The sequence below is a fragment of the Phalacrocorax aristotelis genome, chromosome 9, assembly GCF_949628215.1.
Source record: "Phalacrocorax aristotelis chromosome 9, bGulAri2.1, whole genome shotgun sequence".
NCBI lineage: Eukaryota > Metazoa > Chordata > Aves > Suliformes > Phalacrocoracidae > Phalacrocorax > Phalacrocorax aristotelis.
The window spans coordinates 21,019,985-21,038,085 of record NC_134284.1 but is presented as its reverse complement, the minus strand read 5'-3'; the positions used below and the strand labels follow the sequence as shown (position 1 = coordinate 21,038,085).

The 18,101-nt window shown below is 39.9% G+C and overlaps 1 protein-coding gene across 23 annotated transcripts in view; it reads right to left on the bottom strand.

The window, feature by feature from the left end:
- Nucleotides 1-18,101, bottom strand: part of UNC79 (unc-79 subunit of NALCN channel complex) — a 115,005-nt gene that overhangs the window by 70,598 nt on the left and 26,306 nt on the right. For 20 of the 23 annotated variants that reach the window (XM_075103783.1, XM_075103794.1, XM_075103786.1 and 17 more), the window contains 15 exons: nt 17,954-17,982; nt 16,694-16,923; nt 16,195-16,366; nt 13,586-13,816; nt 11,441-11,631; nt 9,977-10,100; nt 8,590-8,730; nt 7,044-7,265; nt 6,229-6,456; nt 4,673-4,814; nt 4,173-4,252; nt 3,940-4,088; nt 2,731-2,888; nt 2,195-2,376; nt 732-933 (listed from right to left, as the gene is read on the bottom strand). In XM_075103783.1, coding sequence (XP_074959884.1) covers nt 732-933; nt 2,195-2,376; nt 2,731-2,888; nt 3,940-4,088; nt 4,173-4,252; nt 4,673-4,814; nt 6,229-6,456; nt 7,044-7,265; nt 8,590-8,730; nt 9,977-10,100; nt 11,441-11,631; nt 13,586-13,816; nt 16,195-16,366; nt 16,694-16,923; nt 17,954-17,982 — 2,481 coding nt within the window. Of the gene's footprint in view, nt 1-731; nt 934-2,194; nt 2,377-2,730; nt 2,889-3,939; nt 4,089-4,172; nt 4,253-4,672; nt 4,815-6,228; nt 6,457-7,043; nt 7,266-8,589; nt 8,731-9,976; nt 10,101-11,440; nt 11,632-13,585; nt 13,817-15,434; nt 15,648-16,194; nt 16,367-16,693; nt 16,924-17,953; nt 17,983-18,101 lie in introns of those variants that run through there. The other 3 variants (XM_075103775.1, XM_075103792.1, XM_075103793.1) reach the window with 3 other exon arrangements.

The following is an 18,101-nucleotide window of genomic DNA, read 5'->3' as shown; positions in this document are numbered from 1 at the left end:
GCTGCTGAGGGAGCACATGCTGTCAGAACAGCTGTTCCCACCTCCTCCAAGCAAATCAGATGGAAATAGATCTTCCTCATGGGCCACTGCTTGGGTAAGGAAGTTTTCCATTACACAGCATGTTAAACAATCATGCACAAATTATTTTTTAGCTCCCCCCAGTAAATGGAAGGAGATATGGTGACTCATCAAGAAATCAAGTATGAACAGGACAAACATTTACAAACATTTGTCACTGCAGGAATAGGTAACTGAGCACCGGCTCCAAGAGTCCGTGTACCTCTTGTGCTGTGCCCCATATATTTGTCTGTTTCTCAAGTATCATACAGGTCCTAGGGCTGTCTTTGTACACACCACTACAGAACAGGGTCAGGCTTGGCCTAGGCCTTTGAGAATAGCAATGCTGATAGCATAAATACATCTACAAAAGAACAAATGGGTTAATGCAGGTTGCAGCTGATCACAGAACCAGACTGCACTTCAACCAAGGCTGGCAAGCACATCCTAGTGAGAGTAAAACATGACAACCAAAGATGTGACAGAATATAGCCTAATCTGTACTCAGGCAGTCAAAAAATGCTCACTTCGAAATACTCTCTTTTGACCTGAAAGATTACTTAATATCAGAGAATTTATACAAGAGAGACCTAGATCTCTCTCAGACCCTTGCAAGACAGCTGAAATTGCGGAAGTTGATAAAAGGTGATTAGACTGATTTGGACTCTGCTTACTTGTTGGGAAAGGGAATTCTTTGTTGCAGTCCAGATGAAGCTGTGCTTCCAGAGACAAGGTCTCAAAGCGATTCACAAAGAACTCCCAGCTCAAAGCTGGAATATCTGCTTTTAGAAAATGAAGTAGCAAAAGCTTACTAAGAATTGTGGGTCTGTCCTTGACAACTGTGTCAAACTGGAAATCAAGGCAGAGGCAGAGACCCTATAGAAGGAAAAAAACAAAAACAACCAGAACTGAGATATGAAAACTTTTACACATTTTTTTAAAACAAAGGGCGGTCAGAGCTCACAACTTCTGTTTATTTGTACAGGATAAAGGTTTAGCTCCTTCTTCCTACCAAGTCCTTTAAATCAGAACTAATGCTACTGATATCAATGGAAAAGTATGGTAAGTAAAGAGATAAACTAACATCATACTTAGAATGTAGAATTTGCTAAGATTTTGAGGAATACAAATGTATAGGCAAAGTTCTGTCCTACTGCACATTTAGTACACAATATCAAAGTATTCTCTTTACACACCTGCCTTAGAAAAAGGTCATATTTAGGCTACTGAATCAAGACCTTAATTACAAAAAGAGTGAATCACCGAGCCCAAACAGTGGAAGAAAGATTATATGGTAAAGTGCATCAGAAGCACTTTGCCTCAAAATGCTTCTGTATTTTATTTGCACTACAATTTTCAGTGTAATGTCAATACTTATGTTTGAGAAGAAAACCCTCATATTAGATATGAAAGTGCAGTATACTGGTAAGTGTCTCAGTGAACTCAAGTTCTCTCTAAACTATTTTTAAAAGGCACTATATGAAATAAAACTAGCAAGTATTAACAGCTTTTTATAGGCAGTAACACTGAACTTTTAAAAATAATATTCATTCTATTCTCCAGAGAACTAGAACTGAATTGTGCACTTAGAGATTTTTTTTAATCTTGCTATATATCCATTTTTATATCTGCTAAGTTTTAATAATGAGAAATCTCATTGGCAGGGTCTCTCACATGCTTAAAATTACATACCTAAGTAATTCTTGAAAAGATCAAGACCATGTTTGGTTTTGCTTGAATATATTTTCTCACTGTCAGCTCAGCAGGGTGTCATAAGACGTACAAATTTTTTAAAAAATTGAAAAATGTCAATAGATTTTAAAATAGTAACATTTACAGCCTTCTACAGCAGCAGTTCAAATGCAATATTAATCATTTGCAGTCAAAGTTTTTACAGTTGGACTCGAATATCTTAAAGGTCTTTTGCAACCTAAATGATTCTATGATTCCAAGTCGGGGCTAGGGCAGTGTAATTTCCCGTAGCTATTTTCTGCATAGGTCAATTAATAAGACCCATAAGGCTTGCCTAAAGAGGTGTTAGGAGTGACTGTGATGCTGTACGCCTGAACAACTTTGAACTTCGGGTGAAAACCAAGATTCCTGGTTGAATGTATTTTTTCCCATATAATGAACCTACCTGTAAAGCTGGCCTCTTTATGGTGTCAAGTAATAGCCCAGCTCTTGTAGCTACTGCTGGGTTGACATCTTCCACAGCAGCCAGGAAACAGCAGAATGCATGAGCCAAAGAATACTTCAGTAGGTGATTTTTTGTCACAGAGTGAATATCCAAAAATCTGCACAACACGGCCACCTTCTCCACTGTAGCAGTCATGCCCCCAGACAAATAAAATATGCATATTAGTTTAGGCAATGGCTTCTTTATGCCCTGATTAATATATCTCTTCTAGAAATATGCATATCCAAGAAAGTAACAACAGAAAATAGCTGGCAAGTGTTGTAATTTTGATCTTACTTTGATTATTCAAAATGTCTCATGTTCTCCTCTATTTTCCTGCATTGCTGTTCCATAGTTTTGCACCAGACTATCTCCAAAACTCCCCAAAGCAGTAAAAAGATAATAATCTATTATAGGTCTCCTCAGTCACAGCAGAGAAAGCTCCACCTCTTCAGTGAAGCAACAAAGAGTAAATAGTGTACATTTCTCAGGCCTACCTGCTTCAAATCTCATCTTCCAGTCTTTGCTATTGAAATTGCTGTTTATGATTGTCCAGAAAATGTCAGCTCCATGGGGAAGCGAAAGTGCATGAAGAAGAAGTGGGACTGCCAGGGAAGAAAGCTGAGAAAATTCAGACTTCACAACTCCCCATAAGCTGTAAAGACCAAAAAGAGCAAGCCTGGTTATAAAAACACTCCCTTGGCATCCTTTCTTCTAAATGCCTACACTGTATTGTTGGTGGGAATGCACTTTTCATTAAAATCTCTATGAGCCTTCCTGGGCATTTATGTGAATGCTACAGAGCTGCTAGTAGGATAAGAGAGCTACTCGGAATCTTCAACTACAGCAGTTTTTCTTGAAAATCCAGGTTCAAATATTCCTTACATTAGAACACTTCAGATTTGACAAGAGTTTCCCTAATTCAAGGCACAACTGCCATGGAACTTAATCTATGCTATGAATTAGCAGTTTCAGCACGAGCAGCTTCAGCGCATAAGCCACATGAACTGTCTTGGCACCACAAATCCTATGCATCCATGAATGACTAAGATGTCAGGTGTTCACAATTTGCTGGTATTTAGATTCAGGACAGTTCCCCTAGTCTGCTAAAACCCTACGGTCCCAGGAGATGCTCAATGAAATTGATACAGAGCAGCTGTAAGCACTGATGAACACACTCTATTTCAGAACATCATATGCCGATGTTTATTCACTGAGTTTTCTGCAAAAGTCCCTTTCTCCAAAGACAATCTTAAAATGCACAGATTTCAATCCAATTCACTGACTCTGATTCTAACTGAAAAAAAAATTCCTTTACCTCTTAAAAATAACGTGCAATATTGTTCTCTCAGCTTTAATGCTAAAGCCCTATAAACTGTGTGCCTGCCTCTACATCATCCTTTATTTTATTTTGTAGAGTCAAGGAAGCTATCTCAGTCTCAGACAATTAAATATAAGAAACTTGCACTCACTGCAAAACAAATGGTGTGTGACAGAGTAGCCATGATGGACAGTGCAGGGTACCTTGGTTTTGTTTGCAACTTCTTAATTAGCTTGTGCCATGTGCCCTTATACATTACTTAACCTTTCCACACTTCTCTACCACCCTTTGTTAATTTTCCACATTAAACCTGTAAATTCTTGGACATCAACAATAATTGGAGAACCAATGAAGTATGAAGACAAAATGTGCAATAAAAACCTACCTTGCAATCAGCATGTGATCTTGAATATAGGCAAGAAATTGTGGATGGTCCTTTCTTGCTATATACAGGCATTCCCCATGAAGACACAGGATCTTCAGACAGTTCAGCATGTTAAAAAGAATGTCTGGTTCTTCAAACCTTGACATTTCCTGTGTAAGCAGATGTACTACTCTCAACACAAAGACACCACTTCACCAAAAATTCAAACTAAGCAAACAAGTAATCAATGTTACCTCCAATATAGTGTAGATGAGCTTCAAGGTAACTGGAAGTTGCTGGTAACAAAATTTTCTTTCTGTGTCATTCTTTATCGCTGTTAAAAATACAAGTTACATAAAACATTGTTAAGTTTCTCTCATCTGTGGATTCAAAATGAAACTAAAGAATGTCAAACTGATCAGAGATAAATTAATTCTAGCCACAGTAACCTACAGTCAGTAAAGTTACAACAACACAGAATTTGGCATGTAATGTTTTCGCTATTTTATATGTGCTAAAAGCCAAGATTTCTTCTAACACTTTTTTGAGAGACAGTCACACTTGCTACCAACATAAATACAGCCTTCCTATTTAACTAATATGTTGAAAGAATTAAACGCTAATTAAATGTGAAAAAAAGTGACTGTGCATTTTTGGACTTGAAAGACTGCTTCAGAACCTTGTACTCTCTGTGAGTAGAAGCATTTCACTTAAAGCCTTACTGAAATACTCAACCTTCTCACCCTCCACCTACCAGCATTTTCTGTGGTCTCTGTGTGATTTCCTGGGTTTTCTCCATGCTTTGGGGCCAATTTGTTTTCCTCTTCTCCTTCAGTTCCTATAATAAACTCAGGTCTAGTATACAGAAGACTATCCTCGAGGTTATCTGTGGGCTCCTTTAAGAATATAATAAGTTAAATTCATTTCTTGATGTTATCTAAATACATGAGGCCATATGCTGCTGTTTAAGTTACATTTGGTGTGATAAGCTGAACTCAAATGAGGCAGACACTGTCTACTTCCATGTGCACTTGCGCATTCAAATCACCTGCATATCTAAAATTCTGCATCAGCCCATGCATACCGACAAGACGACTATGTTTCAAACGTGTATTTAAGTGATACCACTTAACAGAAACTGTATATCCATATTGGAGCTGAGGTGGATCCAATCACAGGGCCACAGTTTCACCAAACTTGTCATCCTGGCCTCAGGGGAGTAACAGACAAGAGCAGGGTGTGTTTCCTACACTACTATAAGAGTTAGAGGCTTAGAGGCAGGAGTTACCTCAATCACTTTTACATTGAAAAAAGGACCAGGCTGTAGTTACTCCTGCCTGTGGCCAGAAGTTCAGGATTACAGGCTGCCATTGTGACCTTTATGTTATAAGCTGCAAGGTGTATCCTAGAAATAGTACCGAGGCACAGAACTCAGAAGATTTCACCGCTGCCTGTTTTTTGGCTGAGGTGATAATCTCAACTGAAAGGGCATGAGATGATTCTTCTAGCACAAGTTACTGAATACGACATGCACAATACCTACTATTAGTATACACATCCAAATGGAATTCCGAAACTCTTACACTTCAAAAGGCATCACTATGCCCACCACCAAAAAAAGAAATTACTAATAGACAACCTGCCACTGCCATGCCACAGCAAATGAGGACTCAGAATACAGGGAACGATGCTGCTTCTGAACTATCAGAAGGAACAGTTACGTATTATAGACATGCAGCTTAAAATAAATTCATCACACCACAGGTAATGCTTCAATTCTTCTGCAAAGCTCCAGAGGACTTTAATGATGACCAGCGATTTGAAAGTACATATCTGTGTCTCACAAAGTTGGATACTCAACCTGAAGTATATTCTGTTTTTCAATAGTGCTCAGCATTTTCAAAAATCAAGCACCAACTAAGGCTGGCTCACTTGACAAATGATTCACCCAAAATCATAAATAATTTCAAAATATCCACTCTTAGCTTTTAAAAGAAGATGAAAAGCATCAACACTTCACACCTTATTTAAGACACAGTATCATAAAAGTGTCCTTCCAAAGTGAAACAGCACTTCAGTGTTGATGGGGGAAGAGTTCATACTGCATTAATATTGTCATCTTCCCTGGGTTCTTTGAATCAATTCAAACTTAGGAAATTTTACAGCTCAAAGGCATTTTGCTTTAGCCTCCCAAATCCTCCATGCCAAAGGTCAGCGCAGCTTTGCTCCCTTGTACACAATATAATGACAACAATGAAGAAGAGGAGTTTTAGCACACCAATAATATAGGCCCTCTCTTGCTCTACTTACCACAAGCCTGATTTCTTCTTTTGGAGCAAGCTGTTCCAGCAGCTCAAAACCCAGCTGGTAACACAGAATGCTGGACTGACACAGACCACATTCAACAGCTTTTTCATCTTTCTGACAGGTGTGAGAACCACCCCAGGGTGCCTGGAACACATTGTTTATGATGGATATTATATCTTTTGAAATGCTGTTATCTAAGCCCAAAGTGACACCATCATCCTGGAGTTCCATCTGAAAGAGAGTGAAAAAAGTTATTTATTATTTATTTAAAAGTCAGAGGACTAGCTATTCTCCTATTCCTACATTTCTGCTAGTGTTATATTCCAGTACTGGGAAGAGTTTGAGATAAACTGGAACTCACAGTTTTCAATTGCCACTGGTGCTGAGGACCAAGCTCAAACAGCTAGAGTAGATAGACAATTTCAAGCACAGGATCAATCAGTTTTACCTGGAGGCAGTTATTCAAAACACTTGGCCTTGGATTCACAACGTACAAATTTAGCTATCCAAAAATTATGCATCTAATCTAAGCCTATCAACAAGCCTCTTGATTCTAGTCTGTAGAAATAAACATATCACCTTTCACTCGTATGAACTACCTAACATGAATGTGGAGGTATCTAACTTCTCTTCATTGAACATGAACCTATAACTCCTATATGGGTAAAGGCAGATGAGAGCTGTGGTGGGATTTAAATGCCTTGCACCTCATGTCAGTTCCTTAGCAGAAAGGGACTCTATACAGATTAAAGGACAGCCAAAAGTAACTGCAGAACTCCAATGTCCCCTCCATATGGGTGTTTTTCTTCTGTGAGTACCTGCTTCAAGATGAGATCAAACATCAGAATGAAGCAATTAAGATTCATTTCATCATCTTCACAGTCAAAATCAATTGTCTTTCCACTGGGGTGTCCAAAGTTCTTGAAAGGGCTGTGAAAAGGACTCCGCATTGGACTCCGAAATGGGCTCTGGAAAGGGCTTGGGAAAGGACTCAGCATGTTGTGCTGAACTCTGCGCCCAGGGTCAGAAGCAACACTTACCTGAAGACATAAAAAAAATCAACGAGAACAGATGACTGTTATGCATTTAAGCAATCCCATTCTATATGAAATTACAGAAAACAGCAAGAACTTTGACAGCCTTACTATGCCCTTCTGTAGCATTTTGCAAAATGTACACATGTCCCTTAATGCCATTAAATGATAAAATATGATAGAAGTACAGGAATCATATTCTGCACAGATGTACTTAACTCTTAAGTGCCTGACATCCATTATCTTATTCCTACTAGGGCAGAATTTTAACACCATAAACCAAACAGAAAATTGGTACCGCCAGTAAAGTGGCCACCAGGTTACAATGATTTGCTCCATGATCCATGGACACAAATTTCAATAGTAGGAGATAATAAAGGGGGCTATCTCAATGAACTAGACACAATGGTAACAAGATGTGCAGGTCTGCACTGATTTATGTCCACACCACACAAGGCCACCTAAAACACCCTGAGAACCTCTAAGTGTTGCAGGGAGATACACAGTTAAACGACACATGAGGTCTATTATTAGGCCAGCTATGGTCTGAAAGACCAGAGAGTAAGTTTGTCTGTTTTTTCTGCGTAGTTTAGAAACGGTTATGGGCTAGGTGTCAGAGGGCTCTCTGCAGAGCTACATCAGAAGACAGGCAGACCACATGTAAGGAATCATTAACTGCCTATATGCTGTAGTTTCTTAAATCTAAAGGTCTGACCTTTCAAGCACTCTTGTTCCTGCTGTCCTTGAAGCTCTTCACCCGAGACTACTGAGTTAATCACAACAGTCCAAGTATGTGTAGTGCCTACAGATTTGTACATGCTTTCTTCCAGACCATAAGCCTTTGACAGGCAACGTTAGATCAATTTTTGCATCTCTCAGATGGGGAAAAAAAATGCAGGGAAACAAATTCTGCTCTGTCACCCTTGCAAAGCATACCTAGGCCCACCAAATTTGTACCAGAATACAAAGCTCGCTCTGGGTGACCAGCTGTCCATAACAACTTGTTGTTGATGATTATTAATAGGAGATGCAGAGAGTGAAAATGGTTGGAAAAGATACTGAGAACACTCCAAACGCATCCCAAACCAACCAGTTCACTAAGGAAAAACTGCAGTTTTTCTGCAGTTCTTAGTCAAACTATCTTTACACTGACCATGTGACAGAGTGGTATTAATTGAAGAAGTCTTGCCAATTTTCTTCCATTTTCAAAGTTTAGAGTGTTTCCAATCAAATGATGCAATCTTGAAGGATGACTTTTTAATTCTTCACATGCATTCTATTAGGAAAACTGTTCTAAGCAAAAAAAATAAGCAGGATAAATAGCAGTTACCCTCCGAGCTGCAAGATTTCCTGCCAGTTCACTGACTCTTGATTTTCTTTGATTTGCTAACTCTTTTACAGAATTAACTCCATCAGAAAACATGCTGATTAGTAATTGAAGAGGAACAACGATGTCTAGTTCAGATAACACCTGAGGAAAGACAATAAATAAAAAAGCATGAGTTTCAAGTTTGATCAAAAACACTAGCCACTTTATAAGGACCTTTATCATGTGATCCACAGTTCAGCAAGTTCCATGCATTTAATTCTGGGCTTCAATGAGGTGAGCTGTGAGCTTAGATTTCTGTTAGAATCAGAGCAAAAGCGAACTAGCAAAAAAAAAAAACAACAAAGGTATTTTCAAAATATTTGTTGGCATCCATATGGTGCACCTTGAGATCAGTTTTATGCACAAACACACAGGGATGTGAGGTTGTTCCACAAAAGTATTTCTGTAAACCAAAAATATTACCAATACTTGGATTAATAACTATTTGCTATATTTAGTATTACTTAAAACTGAAATCCTGTATTTATTCTAAGAATCCAGTCAGAATGGTTGCCTACAGGTGTCAACATAGTGACAGGATGGTTATCTGCAAATCACTGAGGGAATATTCATCACCTGTTTTGTCACCAACACTCAGACAAATATATGCTCATTCATACTTGTCATTAACTGTTACTAGGTCAAAAAAAAATCTAAAAAAAATTTAAAAAAAAATCATACTTCATTTGAAAACTCTCCATACATGAAAATTGCTACAGTCATCAGGTAAATTGGTCTTTGCAGAGGCTTAACCAAAATAACCTCAGCAGAAAAGCAATAATGAAGAACACAGGTATTATTCCGGGTACTGCGGAAAATTGTATACCATTTTGAATTCACTGTCCCCAGCCGACATGATTGTCCCTGTAGCTTTTGAATATGAACACTGGGTGAATGCCAGCTTTGTGGGCAAATATAACTCAAAAGGGCCAGAGCAGCAGAAAGCTTGATGGGTACAGAGCTAGTCAAATCCAGATCTTCATATGCAGGAATGACTACAGCTGCTTCTGGAGTCTGGAATTAAATTTGGAATCTACAGGCCAAATTCTGTGGAGACTAAAAAATACTGCTGACAAAAAGTCAGACAGCTGAATGGCCCTAAAGACTCAATTGACAATCAAAGGTAAAAGGAAGTTCCAGGCTTCCATCATATGGCTCATGATGGGCTAGTAACATAAGGCCTCCCGGGACCTGTCTGCCAACCATCCTTACACTGGGGTGAAGCAAAGGGCAGAAAGCTTCTATGGTCCTTGGAAAAGTAGTTTCTTCTTCCCCCCCTCCCCCTTTTTTTTTTCTTTTCCAAAATCATAAGCTGCTTCAGCATGATTTGTCAAGAGAAGACACTTACATGAAGCCAAAGCAATGCTTGCTCTTGCACAGAGGATGGATACCCAGTGAATCGACAGCTAATGAAGCCAAACATCTCCTCCATGGAGAAGGGAAGAGGGCAAAGTTCAATGTCAAACATTTTGCTGAAAAGTAGAAAAAAAAACATAGCATCACTGAGTTACCATGGCACACACTGTGTGAGATATAACAGAAAACCAGTAGAAAGGCAATCTCGCTACCAGTACTGATGATGCTTCTGTAATCTTACTTGCATCCCCACCCTCCATGGGAGTTGAACTAGGTTGCTGAAACCACCCGTCCTGACTGCACAAGGTCATCTCTGAATTTGGGGATGCACCTTAAGAATTTATATCACATCTCTTATCATGCCCAGTTTCACTTGATAGCGATACCTTTTTCAACATCCAATGTAAAAATTGAAAATTTCTCACCTCACCACTCCTCCATTATTCCATGTTTACACTAAAAAACTTTTCATCAATACCTACAAATCACAGAATCACAGAAGGGTAGGGGTTGGAAGGAACCTCTGAAGATCGTCTTGTCCAAACCCCCTGCTTGAGCAGACACACCCAGAGCAGGGGGCACAGGAACGTGTACAGGCAGGTTTTGAATATTTCCAGAGAAGGAGACTGCACAACCTCTCTGGGCAGCCTGTTCCACTGCTCTGGCACCCTCACAGTAAAGAAGTTTTTCCTCATATTCAAGTGGAACTTCCCGTGTCCCAACTTGTGCCCATTGCCCCTTGTCCTATTGTTGGCCACCACTGGAAAGAGTCTGGTCCCATCCTCTTGACACCCACCCTTTAGATATTTATAAGCATTCATAAGATCGCCCCCTCAGTCTTCTCTTCTCCAGGCTGAACAAACCCAGGTCTCTCAGCTTGTCCTCATAAGAGAGATACTCCAGTGCTCTGATCATCTTCACACTGACTTAGAGTCAGGCGCAGAGCCTCTTCATCAATTAAAAGGTGATGTGAAGTTTTATTGTCAAAGGTATGTACCAGACATGAAATTATGACTCAGACAGCCACCATTCTTATTCTGGTGTTTTCTTTGCTCAACAAGGGACAATATTAGCTACATCAATACAAATCATCAGTCTTTCAGTGCCAGCTCTACTAATCCCCACTATGTCTCATCAACAGCTGGTTAGGAGCAGAAAGATGCTTTTTCCACCATGATGCAGGAAGCCAGTGAAAACGTACCTTGCTCACAGCAAAGAAACATCCATGGAGTTGGCTCCTGATACAGATTTGAGGATATCAGGAGCAATAAAAGGAAACTCTCCCAAAGCTTAGGTGCTTTAGTCTAAATATGAGTCATAAAAAATTCAGAAGCATTCACTCACTACTGTCTTTTGCACACAGGCATTTTTATTTGTTGTCACCATCTTATTGTGCTAAAACCCTCAACAATCAACATAGGCAATAACAGAATGGTTCCTGCATATGTCTACATACCTCAACACTTCCCGGAACTCTTTCAGTTGGTTATCAGGCACTTCGGTCCTTATAGCTTCCAACCACTCTGGCATGATACATTCCCACACCGGCTGGTTTATCACATTGTATGGAATCAAGCAAAGGATTCGATTCAGCCCTTCTTTTAATTGGGTCACAGCACTACACGATTTGTCCCAGTATCCACCAACCTGTAGGTATTTCCAGGAATCATACTGATAAACGATATTTCTAGCCCCTATAACTTGCCCAGCACCTTAAGTTTGCTCAGCATGTTGCAGCCAAGAAATTGGGGGGTGTGGGGGGGGTATGGGGTGATCCTCAGCACCTTCCAACCTGAATTTAGAATTCAGCCATGGGGACTGCATTGGGTTTTCCTCTCTCATTTGACACACAGTACACAACAGCACTGTCCAAGATTTAGACCACTTTGCTCACTTCCAGGCCATGACACAGCATAATCTCTCATTGTTTACAGTTCTCAACAAGGGACAGATTTGTTTGGTCAAACTTGCACCTTCAATTATTTGCTCCGGGCAATTTATTACAGTGCTGCATCTTTATTTTGAAAAACTTGGTCTGTACCAGGTGTTCTTTTGTGGGTGTTTGTTTTGGGCTTTTTTTGAGGTAAGGTTCGAAGTGTTGGAAGCTAAAAAACATACTTCTAAGTAAATAAGTAACTGGCCTACAGAAATTAATTATTCTAACTGACCTCAGCTCACATCTGCTGTTCCTGACTAATGGTTCTAGAGATGCCTGCTGTTTTGGCAGCAACTACTGGTAATGTCAGCCAACAAACTATTTTTTCTCTATTCATCACAGCTAATTTCATGCCAGATTTGTAAAGGTTCACTAGAACATGAAGACAAACAGCCAAGCTGTCTGTCTAGTCTTACATACTGCAGTGAGGGTAATAAAAATAAAAAAAAAGGGGCTGGATCCAAGACAAGAAAAAGACACATAACAGATTAGAGCATAAGGTTCAGTCCTTCCTTTCCCCTTTAGCCTCAAAGCCTTGATCTCTTTCCTTTGGTTCTAACATTCAATTCATCCATCCACCTCTCAGATTTCCTCAGCTGCCCTCCAATCCTCCCACAGCCAGGTGTATCTTCAGAGTAATGATTCAGAGTAAGACACATACACATGCTGGTCCGCACACGCACAGCAAATCCCACATATTAAGTAATTAAAAATGCATGGATGCACACTTCATCCATAATGACGTAATACATCACATCAAGTCTTTATGGCCCTTCCTAGTCTAGCCACTTAATTTTAGGAAACAAAACCAACAAATCCCCGGAACGTTTTACGTAAGAGGGTCACAAAACTAGAGTCTTCTTACAAAAGCACATGTGGTACAGTTGGCAGTAATAAATGAGGAAAACATCTTAAACACCTCACAAACACAAAGTTCCTATTTTCATGCTAATGTTTCATTTTCTGTAGAGGAGTATTTACCTGCCTGACTTTATTGCCTGTCTTCACTATTCAGGTTAAGTGGCGAGTTCCGCTTCATAATTAACAGACAGAAAGAAAGACTCTTTCTAGAAGCCATTCCAGTAACCGTCTCACTTAGGCACCCTGAATGACCTCCCAGATAAGTCTCTTTCTCTCCATCTGCAATAAAGTGAACCATGGCAGACTAGTCTCTTAACTGAGTCACTTAAATTAGGTATCTGAAGCTACAGGGCACCCGTATGCCCAGAGTTCCTTTCAGTTACAACTGCGTGATTTCATGAACCTTAATTCACAGCTGCAAAGATGAAGTATGCAAAGAAATATTAGTGAAGCAGACTAATAAAGGACAAGCTTATATCTGGGAGCAGACAACTGATACCTTTTACTAAAGATAAGCTTGGGTGCTTCAGCAGCATCATCGAAATGTGCAGCTATCAAAAATGTACAGTATCTTTCAATACCTATAATATTCTTCCAACCTGTCTTCATATTACTGTAAATAATCTCCACTCTCTAAGACAGTAAAACTCAAAATTCTATGAAATGGAAAAATTCCTGAACTCCACTGCTTCCTCAACCACTGAGATTTCTTTTACCTTGACAGAGCTGGCGAAGAAATGGTCTTATACTTAAGATTTTAATCTCTGTGGCAAACAAAGGAACCTTCAGATAAATTATTCTTACCCTGGCAAACTCCATTGGTTTAGGAAGGAGGCACATAACCATGACATCAAACCGGACATCACAAACAGTCTTCAACCACTTAGTAACAAACTGGGGTTTGAGCTTTTCAACCAGGCTACCAACTTCATCATCCATCATGTAAGCTGTAGAGTGAAACCACTGGAATACCATGCTAACCAGCCTTGCTAAACTCTCTGTGGGTGTATTCTCACTGGGAGTGCAAAGGCTCACCTGGAAGACAGAAACACAAATCAAGTCCACTGCTAGAATTAAAGGTGGCAAATCTACTGTATTTTGCATATTCTCAGAGATATGAGGATGCAGACCAGATAGAAGACAAATTGAGCTGACCGGTCTTAAGTAGAGTTTGGGACAGGACAAATTGATAAAACATTTCCAAACCAGAAAATAACAATAAAAGGGAAAAAAACCAAGCACTGAATTTTTTGTTTCTTAGTTTCCACACTGAAAATATCAATACATGATACTTTGAGAAATGAAACCTTTTGGTTTGAACTTTAAAATTACTTTTAATTTCAAAATGTAATGTAGCACCAGGTAAAATAGATGATATGCATAAACACATGTATATGAAATGTACAGGAAAAAAAGACAAACCAAATGAAGAGTTTCACAAAGTCTGAAAGATATCTACTTAATGTAATAAGTCATCTCTGCTTTGCAAAAATATTCCAATTTTTACTTTTTATCCTCATTTGGGTGGGAATATGAGTTTTAAGTCCTCAAAAATTTTCACATAATAATTAATATTCTTCTCCCCTTCTCCAAACTCTCTCTTTCTAAAACAATGTCTGCACTGTAAAAGTGTCCCGAATCTGAGACCAAGTCTGTACCATAGTTCACAGACCAGGCACACTGCTAAGCCCTTAATTACCTGCTATTTGAGCTCTTGGTATCTTCTAGGGACAGTAGACAAAGTTTCTTGTCAGGTTGCTGCATTGAATCCAAAGAATGGAAAGTAACAGATGACAGGAGATTTAGGAAGCTCCTTTAACCACCTGGCAGCTGTTTGTTGCCACTTCCTAGTGAAAGCTATACCCTCAGCACTTGGCAACCTGAAACCAGTGGCTGCTGCCTTGCAGCAAGCGAACAAAGGAGAAACATTTATGTCATTTCTGGGGAAACAGCTGACAGCACTGCTTCCCAGGGGAGACCAGAATCCATCTCACAAGTGCTTTTCCTCTATGTTTTTTCTTGGGATGAGGCAACTAACACGACCCTTCCCAATTCAAAGTACAGTCTTCATTGTTCTACTTCCTTGCAGGTTGAAGTTAAGGTGTTTGCTTCCTGGTGCTTGTCTCAGTTGAGTGTTAACTCAAAGGTAGTATCAGCTGGCAGTCTTTTTAACAGGAACTCTTGAGCTCTGTCCCCTTTCTAGATACAAGGTATTCATTTTATGAAAGAAAACAGCAACCCGCTATTTCTCACAATTTGTACTGTCATCTCTGCCAATACCCACTACAGAGGGATCAAGAGATTTTATAAGAATAGAATGAAGTCGGTGAGCTCCCCCTTCCTACCACAGAAGGACAGACTCTCAGTGTCAAGAATGAGGGAGGTACAGTGTAACAAAACCTGTTCTGTTCTCACATCAATTCTACTTCTGGAAACATAGGCCTTCAGTCTTTACAAAACATCATTTAAAACAGAATAGGTTCATATGGCACAATAAAAAAAAAAAAAAAATGAAAGACTAAGTCTAAAACAACATTACAAAACAAAACCCACAAGATATCAGCAGAATATAAAGTTTACTCATGTAGTCACTTAAAACAGCAGAGCAGCTTTGTTGGCATTATGGGATCCTAGACCTGCCACCTGTCCTTACCTCAGTTTAGAAGATGGATGAGGGGTCCTATTACTCCCCACTTGTCACTGGGTGACCGAGGAGGAGGGAGCCTGAGAGCTCAAGGTGAACTGGAAAGAGCCTGACAAGGAAAACTCTCCTTAAGGAGAATTGCAGAATCCAGTTTCTGAGGATTTATCAGGCTCCAGCCTGGCCTGCTCATGAACTAGCCAGCAGCCCTGCTCTTTTGGAATAATCTCTGCTAGCTACTGAGAGGGGCAGAGCCAGCAGGGCTTCACTCTGTCAGCTCACACCGGATGAATTAGCTGTGAGTACAAGGACTGGAACTGATCCAGCTAGACCAATCTGAACGCAGGAAGGAAAAGCAGCCCACTAAGACTCCTCCAGCTTATTCACAGACTGGAAGCTCAGCTTTCTCTCCTGAGAGAGATGTTGAAAGATGGAAGGTGAAATACAGATCTTAACGGGATTGCCTTTTAAGGTTAAAATAATGGCAATCAGCAGGGGGCACTTGTGAGCACAGGAAGACGGCACACAGTCAAAAAAAACTGACAGTGTGAATAATTGTTACACACTCTATACAGGGCTCAGAAGGCAGTAAGCAGCTCCACCGAAACTAGTTCTGAAATCTCCGAGTCTGACAGCTTCACAGAACTCCTTCTTTTTGCTTACAAATCAGAAAAGTATGTAAGTAAAGCCAGGAAGGGGGGGAAGAGAGATAAAATTGAGGCTTCAGGAAGAGAAGCAATGGGAGTGAGAGAAGAGAGCAAGAATTTCTTACCAAGAACCAGATTCCAAACTGGCTCAGGAGGCGCTGGTCATGCTTGTCATCATCTTTATTATCAAAGTCTGTGTTGTCCAGGGAGTGATGGGAAGAGGAGAGGCCCATCTGTCTCCTGCGGTTGAGTTCATACTCCCTCTGCTCAGCATGAAACTCTGCTTCCTTCAGCAAGCTATAAAACAAGTTTGTGGTCAGTCAATGCAGCTTTCCTGCACTGGATACAGGTATCTGATCAAGAATTACTATGGTTAACACATCTGATTCATAATCTTCCTGAGAACAGGAAAAAAATAACATCAAATTCTAGGATTCAAGGCTTAACTTCTTTCATGAGGACAACACAGCGGATCAGTACTCTGCTAACACAGCAGGAGTTCAGTGCCCCTGCTCCAAACGTATCCTGGTGAAAATAAAATCAACTTGCTCAAGATTTGCAGGTAATATTTAGATGAAAGCCTGATGCTGCTTTACATATTGGTGCCTCAAACTGCCATGTTACCTGATCACAGCTTCCACAGTACACACAAGTTCCTCTGCCCCACACTCCCGGGTATTGATAGGGGGTGGTGAGGTCTGATAAAGATGGGTTTCTGCAGCTGCCCCAACTTCACTGCTGTGATGATTTGAGTGGCATCTTTTGCAATAACGCACTGGTCTGTTGCCATGGCGGCCACAGCAGCCCGCTGAGAAGCACGTGACAACAGCTCTTCTGACATGTGAACTACAGTTCTGGAAAATAAAGAAGATTTTATCAGGCCACAAGTATCAGGAAGTGGTACTGAAAACTGGGATGACAGTCAGAACTAGGGAGCTGGCTCAAGCACTGGTCATTTCCAAAATCACTATATATAAGCACAACTGTGTGCTAACTCCTGATGCCAAGTAACACTGAACTTCCAAGACAGATGAGCTCAGGCCTAAATGCTGGGCCTGGACTTAAATGTCACAGTTGCTCTTCTTTTGGAGCAGACCAAACCAACACTTAAGTCATCAACCTCAACTTTCTGGCTTGGCGCAATCTCTAAAATTTACAGTAGTTCTCTCAACCCCTGCTTATACTTCAGAATGTCTTTAAGTTACACGTAGCAACAGGCAGATCCTTAGGAGTGTGCCACATCAGTTTGTGCTATGTAAGGATCTGCCTTACCATAGGTAACCATCCAAGCATCTGAAATACGCTTTTTCTTTATTTTTGCCACCTGGTAATCCGGTCCAACATAAAAGCTTTCTTTACCACATGAAGTCTAGAATATGTTGTATATGTATTCCTCATTATTAAAATGTCACTAAAACACAGTAACTGGTATGTATTGCAAGCAGATTCTTTTTGTCAACAGCTTTTTTAGGGCCAAGGACTAAAGACCATATATTTTTAAAAATATACAGTTTACAGTAGGATTTTTGTCCAATACAGGATTAATCCAAGCCTTCAAGGAGATGAAAAGGTACAAACACTTAGGTTTAAAATGAATCTCTTGCTCTATCCTCTTCATAAGCAGAGTTATAGATTAAAAACTGAGCTCAATTGAATTGTTTTACTAATTGCCACTTCAACAAAATCCTACAACTCAAATCAAACATTAGCAGTTTTAACAAAAAGAAACCTTGCTGTTGAATCATTCCCATCCACCAACAAATGCATTCATGGATAAATTGTGAAAATTTGGAATGGTACATAAAAGAACGCACCACATAGTAATGGAATGACACTATACACAACATCAAATCATGCCCCATCACACAAATGACTGAATCTTACCTTCTTCTGACATATAGCAGAAATTTCAGCTGTAAGGGGAAGGCATACAAAACATCAACACAGAATGACGATCCTTCTGTTTTACTATGGCAGCCATGGGAAAACGGACTTGCGACAAGAAAGTCTCTGAGACTAAACTTGTCTTTCC